The sequence below is a fragment of the Solanum stenotomum genome, chromosome 7 (genome assembly GCF_019186545.1).
Source record: "Solanum stenotomum isolate F172 chromosome 7, ASM1918654v1, whole genome shotgun sequence".
In the NCBI taxonomy this organism is placed as follows: domain Eukaryota; kingdom Viridiplantae; phylum Streptophyta; class Magnoliopsida; order Solanales; family Solanaceae; genus Solanum; species Solanum stenotomum.
The window spans coordinates 52,786,841-52,799,423 of record NC_064288.1 but is presented as its reverse complement, the minus strand read 5'-3'; the positions used below and the strand labels follow the sequence as shown (position 1 = coordinate 52,799,423).

At 33.5% G+C, this 12,583-nt stretch overlaps 4 protein-coding genes across 7 annotated transcripts in view; 2 read left to right on the top strand and 2 right to left on the bottom strand.

Annotated features, from left to right (window-relative positions):
- Window positions 1–12,583, bottom strand: part of LOC125870200 (uncharacterized) — a 390,460-nt gene that overhangs the window by 65,338 nt on the left and 312,539 nt on the right. The gene's annotated exons all lie outside the window — the stretch shown is intronic.
- LOC125870188 (heavy metal-associated isoprenylated plant protein 3-like) overlaps window positions 1–12,583 on the top strand; it is a 210,645-nt gene that overhangs the window by 72,127 nt on the left and 125,935 nt on the right. The window lies entirely within an intron of this gene.
- LOC125870195 (thioredoxin-like 3-3) lies at window positions 27–3,215 on the top strand. 2 transcript variants are annotated; one of them, XM_049550557.1, is made up of 4 exons: window positions 27–154; window positions 1,168–1,315; window positions 1,419–1,444; window positions 2,927–3,215. In XM_049550557.1, the coding sequence occupies exons 2-4, from the start codon at window positions 1,187–1,189 to the stop codon at window positions 3,144–3,146; spliced, it is 375 nt and encodes a 124-aa protein (XP_049406514.1). In that variant the 5' UTR covers window positions 27–154; window positions 1,168–1,186; the 3' UTR covers window positions 3,147–3,215. The 2 variants fall into 2 exon arrangements, with proteins under 2 accessions (XP_049406514.1, XP_049406515.1); XM_049550558.1 differs by lacking the exon at window positions 27–154 and adding an exon at window positions 439–459.
- LOC125870186 (S-adenosylmethionine synthase 2) lies at window positions 5,020–6,601 on the bottom strand. The gene has a single exon (XM_049550540.1). The coding sequence runs from the start codon at window positions 6,471–6,473 to the stop codon at window positions 5,301–5,303; it is 1,173 nt and encodes a 390-aa protein (XP_049406497.1). The 5' UTR covers window positions 6,474–6,601; the 3' UTR covers window positions 5,020–5,300.

Below are 12,583 nucleotides of genomic sequence, written 5' to 3'. Positions count from 1 at the left end.
TAAAAAAATTATTAAGTACTATTTTGGGACCGGGACAATTTTATTTTTTTTGGTATATAAATATCTCTTACTAAAAAAAATAAAAATGCATTCCTTCATTTCCCCTCTTATCTCCAAATTGGTTCCTTTTTGTGTGTGGATTTGGTGAACTCTGGTTAGTTTTTCTCTCTTCTTTGTGGAATGCCTATGTAAATGTTTGATTCAATACTATTGTATATGATTATTTTTTTCCTATTTACTCATGTTATTTTGGTGGATTTTATACATGTATGTAGTTATTTGTTGTAAAAATTTTCTATGGAAGCAAACTGAATTGCCATTAGGAACAAAATACACTGTAGTAGTTGAGAAATTAAAGAAATATCATTGATGCAGCAAAAGTGTTCGACGATATGCCTCAAACAACTGAACATTTTTATTTATTTTTGTGTATAGTATCATTCAACAACAACCCTAAAGGTACATTACTTCAACTAGACTGAATTGTTTAACAATATTTTCCGCCTATTAGTATTGATATTATTATTACTCTTGAGCCGAGGGTCTATCGGAAACAGTCCCTCTACCTATGCAGTGAGCGCACATTCTAGGTGGGACTACATTGGGTATGTTGTTGTAGTATTGTTATTATTACTCTTGAGCTGAGGGTCTATCGGAAACAACTCTCTACCTGCGCGGTAAGGGTTTAGTTTGCGGACTCTACCCTCCTTAGACACCACTTGTGGGACTACTCTGGGTATGTTGTTGTTGTAGTAGTAGTATTGCTCTCCTAGGACTTTTTCATTCGATCGTAGTATTACCTGTTGTTTCCTTTGCTTCAGTGATCGTTATTTGTTGTTGTTATTGTTCTCTTCTTTATTGTTTGAAGCATGGCTACTTTATTTGCTTTGCTTTACTTGATTTTTGATATGCTTTAGTTGAGCTGAGGGTCTTTCGGGAACAACCTTTTTACTTTCACAAGGTAGGGGTACGACTGCGTACACATCACCCTCCCTAGATCCCACTTGTAGGATTACATTGAGTATGTTGTTATTTATGGGTTGTATAGCCTTTTGTTGGAGAAATATTTGTTTGAAATGCATTCAATTTGCTTCCAAGTATATAGATTTTGCAGCATTGCTACTGTTCTTTCAATAACAAGACAAGTAATGGATTATGATAATTTAGGGAAAAAGAAGAAGTGAAAATGGGTGAAGGGGGTGAGAAAGCAGAGAGAGGAAAACTTCCGGTGAATGAACAGGGGAACTTAATGACAGCCACTGGTGATGAAAATCTCAAGGACATTTTCCACACTATCAGAATAACTAAAACTCCGGTTAGCTTGAGTTTCTACAATTTATTTTTATTTTTGAAAGAAACAAGCTTTTCTATTCATAGATAGCGATGAATTAAAGCTTTTTGCTAACTGTGTTTTGCAGGCTGTAATCAATTATGGAGCTTCTTGGTAAGTCAGTTGTTCACTAAAATCTTCTATATTTGGTCTTTTTCTTATCTGTACTCTTTAGATTTCGATATAAATATTGGTTCTGATATCAGGTTCATCTGAACCTTAACTTTTGACATGGAACATAAATTAATGTGTCAAAGTCAACTAAAATTGCAACAAATAGTAGGTATGAGCCCATAACTTTATATATATAACGGGTTCAATGCTAAGAACCTTAAAAGTTGAACCCATAAAGCTTAAATCCTATATCCAACAGTGATTTTTCGCATATTTCTAGCCTAGTTTATTTCGGTTGGAAGTCCTTGAGCTTTTGCTTCTGTGTTTGATCCCATTTCATCTTTTGTTACCCTAGTTTGATATAGAGTTAAAATATACCAATCTGAATGAGTTGTGAGTTGCAGAAGTAGGAAGATGAATGCACATGAATTTAGGAACGGCCAGCATTATTTCTGTACCTGTATTGATATGCAAGCTAAAGTTTTTCTGAAAAACAAATATCGTTGGTCAGTTTCATCAAACTAGTGCTAGTTGATGAAAGTTACAAGTCTGAAAGGAAACTTTTAAGGTTTACCACTTAGGCTTTCCAATCTACCCTTGAGGTGGAAGTCCTTAAGGATCTCGAATGAGAGTCCGATAGATTTCACATAATTTTCGAACCTCCTATATATGCTTTTTGAAGACTAATTTGGCTGCAGTTTAAGTGTAATGTTCTTCAATGTTGTTAGGAGCTTAAGGTACTGCTTTAAATGAGTTTTTTAAAAGTCTACTGTGAATACGTGTTTGTCTTTGTCCACGCTATTTCCAAAACCTGTTTAAAAGTATTTCATCTTCTTCTGTCAAGTTTGTAATTTGCTAGTAGACATGAGGCCGTGGCTCTAGATCTTGTAGAAGCTCTCCTGGTCTTCGTCGTGTCTTGAGTTCGAAGTTGCAAAAATCTAGTGGTCAATTCTTAAGTTCTACATGTAACACCTGTGTTTCAAAGCTCTTTATAAAATTAGTTTGTCTTCCTCTGTCAATTTGTTAGTTGCTAGCGCACGAGGCCATGGCTCTAATTCTTCTTGATGTCTTCTTTCTATTGTTTACTAGTTCTACAGGATGTTCAACTGTGAACTAAGTAGATATCAATAAGGGGAATGGTTTTACTGTTGTCATTTGACTCTATCTGTGTTTTTCCCCTAATGAGATTAACTTTTATGTCTCTACTTGATTCTACGGTAGAGCATAATCCTTTCAGCTGTCTGAAATCCACTATTTGAAGAAAAGTTATGCCGCTTCTCAGTTTTAAAATAGTAGATGGAATTAAGACACTAGGGATGTGAGTTTTGTGTCTGGTTATATGATTTTGGTGGGCATCTCAACGTTGTAATCATCAAACCAATATATACTGTGGCATTGAGTGAATTCTGAAAGACATCAAATGATCAAGAAAGTACTTGGAAGTTTTTGACATTCAACGACCATTGTGTTTTGCATTTGTAGGTGTCGTGTCTGCAACCAGATCCTTCCTACATTTTGGGAGCTAAGCAAAAAGTTCCCAAAACTCTCTTTCGTATACGCTGATATTGATGAATGTCCAGAGACAACACAGAACATTCGGTACACACCAACTTTTCATTTCTACAGAGACGGTGAGAGGGTTGATGAGATGTTTGGTGGAGGAGATGAGCGCTTGCATGACCGTCTGTGGTTGCATTCGTAGATGAATGCTTTCAATACCAAACTTTTGTATGACAGATGACCAAACTTTTATCATATTTCTAGGAGAAAAAGACATAAAGTTGTCTCGTATTTGCATAAAGACATTTTAACTTTGGAAGTGGCCTATCACCCCACAAAACTATTTAATATCTTTGTAAATGAGCCATTTTGACCCATTTCCTCGTCTGGGTTGTTACCACGCACATGAGGCAGTGTTTTCACTGCCATTAACCAGCTATAAAGTGCTACGTGTCGTTTTATTTTTTTATTACTAATTATTTAATTAATTTACATCATCTTCCCCAAATTTAAAGAGAAAAGAGTTGTTGATAGCCCTAAAATCGATTTCAACTTTTTTTCCAAAGCAAGCTCAACGTTGGTGCTCTCTCTTTGACAAATTCATTCTTTTTCATTATCTTCTTCACCCAAATTCAAAAATTCAATTACCTTTTCTTCATCTTCTTCAACTTAGAAGATCCATTTACTTCATCCATTTTTATCATTTTTTTTCTTGTCTCTTGCTTTTCTTTGTTTCTTTTTCTTCTTTTATCCTTTTTTAAAAAAAAAAAAACAAAAAACAAATGTGAACTCCATTGATTAGAGAGTACTATGAAACTCCATTTTTATTCTTATTTTTTGTCTGAATATTGAACTCCATTACCTTGCTTTAGTAACTTGAGAGTTGAATTGATTTTTTTTAGTGATGATTTAGTGGCGGAAATAGTGCGGTAACAGGGAAGCATCATGGAGGCTACGTTNAGACATTTTAACTTTGGAAGTGTCCCATCACCCCCACAAAATTATTTAATATCTTTGTAAATGAGCCATTTTGACCCATTTCCTTGCCTGGGTTGTTACCACGCACATGAGGCAGTGTTTTCACTGCCATTAACCAGCTATAAAGTGCTACGTGTCGTTTTATTTTTTTATTATTAATTATTTAATTAATTTACATCATCTTCCTCAAATTTAAAGAGAAAAGAGTCGTTGGTAGCCCTAAAATCGATTTCAACTTTTTTTCCAAAGCAAGCTCAACGTTGGTGCTCTCTCTTTGACAAATTCATTCTTTTCCATTATCTTCTTCACCCAAATTCAAAAACCCAATTACCTTTTCTTCATCTTCTTCAACTTAGAAGATCCATTTACTTCATCCATTTTTATCACTTTTTTTCTAGTCTCTTGCTTTTCTTTGTTTCTTTTTCTTCTTTTATCCTTTTTTTTTAAAAAAAAAAAAACAAAGGTGAACTCCATTGATTAGAGAGTACTATGAAACTCCATTTTTATTCTTATTTTTTGTCTGAATATAGAACTCCATTACCTTGCTTTAGTAACTTGAGAGTTGAATTGATTTTTTTTAGTGATGATTTAGTGGCGGAAATAGTGCTGTAACAGGGAAGCATCATGGAGGCTACGTTGAAGGTGACAATGGCTGCTACTTTTTGAGGATTTACAGCAAAGAACAAAGGATTTGAGTAATGAAGGTTGAAGAAGAGAGAGAAGTTAAAAATTAAAAAAATTTAATACGTGGCAAGCAACAATTGATGCGTGATTGCGCTTCTTTTCTTGCAATTGAGGTTGGGTGAAAAGTGAGATATTTATAACACTCTTATATTGTCCGATGGAGAAATAGGATACCCACAAAATTAAGGTGTTTTTTTAAAAATTTGAGATAACTTCAGTGATGAGTTTATGTCTTTTCCCTATTTCTAGATTTACCATGCACCATGAATTGTATTTTGCATACAATATGTTTCCAGAAAAAGAAATTAAAGCAAATCAATTGATAAACTGACTTGCATTTCTCATTATGATAAAATGATCACAATAAACAAATTTCATCAGACAGGAAACTGTATGATAAAAACATATATAAATTGGATAAAACAAGGAGAAGTTAAATCACAGCTACTCAATAACCATTACAAAATAGAAATAAGGTGTACTGCAGAAAAGGGTAAAGAAAGAAATAGGAAAATAACAAATGTTCAGTGACTCAGAACGGAAACGCTTGTTCTCTTCTTCCAGCACCAATGCAGCCTAGAAAACAAATATCAATATCAATGTATGATATGATGAAGCTTGTTTATTGGTCCGCGACAAGAATAATGGCCAGTAGAAATTTAACTGGCCAAAAAATTGTAATGCAAGACCTCACTCAAGCTTTTGGCTTGAGGACCTTGACAGTCTCCCAGGTGAAATCGGGGTCATCACGTCCAAAGTGACCGTAAGCTGCAGTCTTCTGGTACCTGAAGTTGCCTCCTCTCAACAAATCAAGGTTGATTGACATCATTCCAGGCCTGAAGTCAAAGTTCTCCTTGATCAGAACCAAAATATCCTTGTCGGGAATTGTTCCTGTCTTGTAAGTGTCAACAAACACGGAAAGTGGTTCAGCCACACCGATAGCATAAGAAACCTGCACAATACAGCGACGAGCAAGTCCTGAGGCGACCACACTCTTTGCTGCCTGCCTAACAATGTAAGCACCACTCCTGTCCACCTTAGTGGGATCCTTTCCTGAGAAGGCACCTCCACCGTGAGCACCCCAGCCTCCGTAGGTATCAATGATAATTTTCCTGCCAGTAAGACCAGCATCTCCATGTGGACCACCAATGACAAAGCGACCTGATGGGTTGAGGTGGAAGATGGTGTTCTCATCAAGGTACTTAGCTGGGATCACAGGCTTGATCACATGCTCTTTCAAGTCCTGGGCGATCTGGTCGTTGGTGACAGTTTCGTCATGCTGGGTTGAGATGAGAACAGTGTGAACTCTAATAGGGACCATGGCACCATTGTCGTTCTTGTACTCAACAGTAACTTGGGTCTTGCCATCGGGCCTGAGCCATGGGCAGGTTTTGTTCTTCCTCACTTCAGTAAGCTTGGCACCAAGCTTGGTGGCCAAAACATGGGTGAGGGGCATGAGCTCTGGAGTTTCATCTGTGGCATAGCCAAACATGTGACCTTGGTCACCAGCTCCAATTTCTTCTGGTTTCTTGGTAAGATGACCGTGAACTCCTTGGGCGATGTCAGGGCTCTGCTGTTCAATGTTGACAAGGACCTTGCAGTTGTCAGCATCAAGACCAACATCTGCTGAGATGAATCCAATTTCTCTGCATGTGTCACGTACAATCTTCTCGTAGTCTACGTTGGCCTTGGTTGTGATCTCTCCAAAGACCATAACCATGTTTGTCTTTGTGCAGGTTTCACATGCAACCTTGCTTTCAGGGTCCTGCTCTAGGCAAGCATCAAGAATGGCATCTGAGACCTGGTCACAGAGCTTGTCGGGGTGACCTTCGTTGACTGACTCTGAGGTAAACAAGAAAGTTTCCATGTCTGCTCTGACCAAATTTAAGACAACATGTTAAAACCTACATTAAAATAGTCAATTTACCAGTAAATCAAGGAAAAACTGCTAGTACTACACATGCGACAACTATTATCCAACTATAAGTCAGCTACTATCCAACAAGATCATACTATAAAACCACCACACATGCACATATCATATTCCCAATAAACTATCCCACTTAGAGCCCGTTTGGATTGGCTTAAAAAAAATAGTTTTCAAGTCGAAAATTTAACTAATTTCAAGATATTTTTAACCTCGACAAACATTTTCTAACTTATTTTAAGTGATTTTTATATTTGCCATAACACTGAAATTAGCACTTAAACTACCCAAATTGATGGACACAAGCCTTTTGATCAAATGTAGTTCCTCGCACTTAAAAAAAAACTAATTTGTCAATGAGATCTGACTACTAGTTTACCAATGTGAACAAATATCATAACAATCAAAGTTAATATCACCAGTAAACAAAGAGATCTAAGCACAAACCAAAGGAGTAAACACACAACACTTGCATATGCTTTTGAAACGAATCAACGTGTATGACACAACAAAATGAGAATATTTACAGTAGAAATGCTGAGATCTAGATCCTAAATCGACAAAAAAACATACACGAAGAGCAATGTCAGATCTAATGCGAAACTAATGGAGCAAAAAAAAGGAACAAAATCAAAATCTAATAGTGAAAAGGGGAAGAAACATGTTAGCATATTGGAAAATGTTGCAAGACAACCACTAATTTACATACATTTGAGCTTTTCGAAACGAATAAACATGTATGAAATCACAAAATAAGAATATTCACAGTAGAAATGCTGAGATCTAAATCCCAAAACACGATTCATAACAGATCTAATGGATCAAAACAACAACAAAATCAAAAAATCCAATACAGAAAAAAAAACTAAATTCCTCCATGGATTTAAAAACATAACTTCGATAACAACACATAACAATTGCATATAAAAAAATGTTGCTAAAAACCCACTAATTTACACACATTTGACACTTTTTTAAATAACATGTATAAACTGACATCCCGAGAATATTCATAGTATAGATACTGAGATCTAGATCCTACACACATAACACTTGCATATTAAAAATTGCTGCTGCTTGAAAACCACAAATTTACCCACATTTGAAACTTTTCAACACCAATCAACATGTATAAGCTGACATAATAAAAAAATTCAGCGTAGAACTGCTGAGATCTAGTTCCTAAAATATGCTCGAAGAAAATTCATAACAGATCTAATAGAACAAATAAAAAAACTGTAAATTACTCCATGAATTTGAATATATACCTCTGAAAAACAACACATAACACTTGCATAACAGAAAATGTTGCTAAAAAAACACTTTTTTACAGTATGGAAGGCCCTAATGAGTACATTTACGGTAGAAATGGTAAGATCTAGATCTTAATTTTTTTCATAAAAATGGTTCATAACATATTTAATAGATCAAATCAACAACAAAATCAAGTAAATTCCGCCATGAATTTGAGAAACATACCTTTGAGAAATTGAAGATTTTTTTTTCCGGATGGAAGAAATTAGAAGAGATTTGGATCTGTGTGACGAATTTGGAGATGTTGTGGTTCAGTATTTATAAGCAGCGAAATTGAAGGAGAAGACGCGTAGACTTCACTCGCTTTTTTTTTTTCTCACATCTTTCATACACCACCAACCAACCTATGGCCCACATATACCTTCTCTGTGGGACCCAAATTTAACACGCATTTACCATCTCTATGGGACCCCACCCACCATTTATTATTTAACGGTCAAGATCATTTCCTAAATTTTAGTGTAGCTTATCATTTCAATGAACAAGTAAAAATAAACGGAAAAAAATAATTTAAAAGTTGGAGGTAGAGGAAGGAGACATGGAGGAATAAATTATAACGTGGGAGGATCGAATCTTTATATAATAAAACAAGGTGAAAGCTCAGATAGCTAACTAAATAAGCTACTAAAATTTTAATGTAGGTTATCATGGAATTGGGGTCGTGGTCGTTTAATTAGAGAACAAGTTTTTTTTCAAAATTAATAATTGTGATCTTATAATATTGTCATTCACGATAGATGAATTATTTAGTAAATATATTTTTATTAGTATATGTATTTTTTTTATTAGATTAAAATTGAGATATATGATGAGAATATAAATTATGTATTTGATTTAAATCAACTAGATAAAATAGTATATTTTTTTATTTTCAAATTTAAATCTAATTTTCTTTTAAAAACTTTGCTTGACGAGTTTTGAAGAAGGGTCAATATATCATTTTAATGTTAAATTTCGGAATAAATAGTTCTGAAATTATTCATCCGCATGTAGTCTGAATAAAAATAATACTATCATAATTGAGGTATGAATAACCCCAAAAGTTTTCTTGTGTTTTATTTACATATTTCTCGTATTATTATTTACTTATTTCATTTGAAAATTAATGTTTGTGGAATAAAAATAACATTTATAATAAATTATAAATCAAATTTGTAGTTTGTGTGCGTGGGGTGACATATTCCCACTAAGCTGATTTTGTAATATTTATATTTATTGAAGTTGGTGAAAAAATATTTTTTTTTAATAAAATAAGTTGGTTGGTGAGAATTTGCATTATGGAGTTGTAAGTTGTGCCACGATGGTTGAATTTTTTTTTTTCAATTCACCGCATTGTTGTATATAGTTCATTCGAAAAGGTATTTTTATCAAAAATAACTTCATTTTCAAAATTCAAAATCGAAATCTCTTATTAAAAAAAAATAGTCTTATCTATTACACAGTGGAATTATTATTTGACATACTTAGTTGCCTTTTTAACTCACCTACAACAAGGTTTGGTAGATGTCACTTTTAACTTTGATCATAGAAGAGAAGTTACCTACTCTTTGACTTGATTGTGATTTGATTAGTTTTTTTAAGTTGGTACTTGGTAGGTAAGTTTAGTAAGAATCAATGAAGATTATGATGGATGAATAAAATAGCTCAACTTTAAATATTTTGATATAAAAAAGATTTATTAAGAAATGTTTTTCTTAAATAGACCTTAAAAAAAATGAATTCATATTTATCGATATTTCAATAACACTATCAAATTTCGGGTGACAAACAAGGTTTAATTTAGCAAGTAAAATATTCCGTTTATAGATAATATATAACAATTTATTATCGACTAAAATTCATAAACTTCAAATTCTGAATCATCTCCGTTATTCTAGCAAGTGGCATCTCTTACCATGTCATGAGACCAAAAAAGCATTATTATGCGTTCGCACGTCAAGAGTAACATGGAGTGTGTTGCAAATTGCAAACATATGTCAAAAGCTTAGTTTTTAGCTGTATGTTTGACAATTACTCTAGGATTTGATCTGTCTTTTTATTCCTTCACAAACTACTTTGACCCCTCTTCTTTTGGATCTTGACATTTCATTTCCCATTTATCTTTCTATAATACTATCATTATTTCTTAAGAATCGTGCAAAGTCCAAAATAGACAAATAAAAATGATCAACAGAAAAGTCTAGGAGTAACTTATAAAGTTATTGTCATGTGACTAGGAGATCACGAATTCAAGCCTTTAAAGCAACTTCTGGTAAAATTGCCTACAATTGGTCTAGAATCTTGCACATAACGAAGACTTTAGTGCACCACACTTTTTTTTTTTTTTTAAAAGAGAGAAAGTATTTTGAAACGGAGGAAGTAACATAAATAGTGTAGATCCCTAGGGGAGATCCAGCCAACCTAGTAGAATAGAGAAAAAGAAGAAAGATCAGTTAGAACCTACTCTATACACAATCAATTTCGTTGTCAAGCATGAAGCATACATTTATATTTGTATGTCTATTTTTCCAAGTGTCGGTCATATATATATATTTTTCTAAATAGGTATGGCCTAATAATAATCAATGAACGGCGAACAATAATTATAACTTTACCCAATTATAAATACAAATTATGATATAGATTTGCTTGTATTTTGTAGGGATAAAAGTCTGAAAAATACTCTAACTTTGGTCGGATTTGTTGTTGCGATACTAAACTTTCATGAGGACCTATTACCTCCCTAGACTATTTAATACCGTATTTTAAACATATATATTTGCCCACGTGGACATAAAAAATAATGCAAAATTATAAATAGTAATGTGTCCACGTGGGCACATATATACCTTTAAAATACACTATTAAATAGTTCAGGGGGTAAAAAATACGGTATTAAATAATCTAAGGAGGTAATAAGTCCTTATGAAAGTTTAGTATCGTAAAAGCAAATCCAACCAAAGTTGGGGTATTTGTCATACCCTTATCCCTATTTTATATTTACATTACTTTTCAATAGTAAAAAAGTTGTTAATTCTTACCTCATTTATTAGGATGGGGACTTATCTCTTCATATTAATAGATGAATTTTCATCCTAGTATGAACTAATTTTTGAGGTTAAATAAATTAGATCAAAATTTATTTTCTTGTCATGATATTGAAATTAGATTTATCTCAATTTTTTACTTATACGATGTTGAGGTTCGATATTTATATTATCCACTCTCTAATTGGTAGGATTAAGTGTACGAGAGGTGTTGACTCCCATATCGACCGTGAAATAAGAGACTTGAGTTTCTTTTATATATATATATATATATATATATATATATATAGTACAAATAATTTTTTAACATTGACTTATATATATGTGAATATAAATGGAAAGGAAGAAGTGTCGGTCATAATTTGTTTGTTAAGGTATTAACACTATTATTTGTTTTGCTGGCCATATGATGGGACAGCTAGACAAATGGAGACCCATCCCAAATTATATGGTAATTTTTGTCCTATAAACTAGACAATAGTAGTAGTAGTAATTTAGGAATATTAAATAGATTGATCAAATATATTGAATTTGGACAGATTAAAATGGATCATTCAAGGTTCAAACCTTCAGGTCCAACTCTCTACTCTCGACCTCTCCACCTCGACTTGGGATCCAAGACACGACTCTAACATGTGACTCGATACTTTATTTGATCCAAATCTAAAATCGAAGACCCAACCTTTATTGGGACCCGATTACCGACTTAGAAACCGAGAAATGAGATTCAAGACCTAACCCTGACCTTTGATTTAGAACTAGATTCGACTCGACTCGAGATCCAACCCTATCATAGATTCAAGACCCAATCCTGACCCTCGACCTTAACTCATGATGCAAGATCCAAGACATGAGACATCGTAAAGGTTCTATTTTTTCCAAACCAGTAAATAAAACTTATGTTATAGTTGAAGTTGTTCCTAACCTTCATTACTTAATATTCGTATGGACCTGAATACCGACAGATGGTCAGTGACCCAAAAGCTTACGAAAGAATGACCAATAGAGAAAAATAAGTATATTTATTCTTTCTTAGATCCTACCGTGAAATGAAATTATACGCGATATTTTGTCATTATAATTTTCCCTGACCGACAAAGAGAAAAAGAAAAAACAAATACTTGATTTGAAAAATAGTTATTTATTTTATTATTTAGCTGTGTGAATTCATCAATTGTCAAAATTAGCAGTGGTCAATTTTTACACACTTCAACTCCAAAGAAGCTGACAAATTATAATTTTGATAATCAAGAAATTTAACTAAGTGCATTTTTCTTTAAATAGTAGGAAAAAAATGTATTTTTATAATGTTATTCCATGCACTAACCCCCCCCCCCCCCCCAATAAATTTAACTAATTTTAACATAAACTAACGACATAAATTTCTAATTATAACATTCACTTAGGAGAAAAAGTTGGATAGGCAAATGGATTATTATCCAATAATCCAAAAATGGACAAACCAATAAATGCATATTTCTTTTAATTGAAAATTAAACTGTACTTAATCAGTTATAATGACAACCAAAAGAGATCTTAATTACTTCTAGGGAAATGCATAAGTAACCCAGCCTATACCCGAAATCCCAGAGACACACCTAACCTTTACTAAGGTCCTATTACCCCCCGAACTTATTTTATATGTAATATTCTACCCCTTTTTGGCCTACGTGGCACTATCTTTGTGGGCCCAGTGGATGTTGACATTTT

Bases quoted from the DNA above. Each gene is read 5' to 3' on its own strand.
- LOC125870195 (XM_049550557.1), top strand. From the start codon at position 1,187: ATGGGTGAAGGGGGTGAGAAAGCAGAGAGAGGAAAACTTCCGGTGAAT. The intron at 1,316-1,418 runs GTTAGCTTGAGT...TGTGTTTTGCAG, and splicing joins TCAGAATAACTAAAACTCCG to GCTGTAATCAATTATGGAGC. The intron at 1,445-2,926 runs GTAAGTCAGTTG...TTGCATTTGTAG, and splicing joins ATCAATTATGGAGCTTCTTG to GTGTCGTGTCTGCAACCAGA.
- LOC125870186 (XM_049550540.1), bottom strand. From the start codon at position 6,473: ATGGAAACTTTCTTGTTTACCTCAGAGTCAGTCAACGAAGGTCACCCC.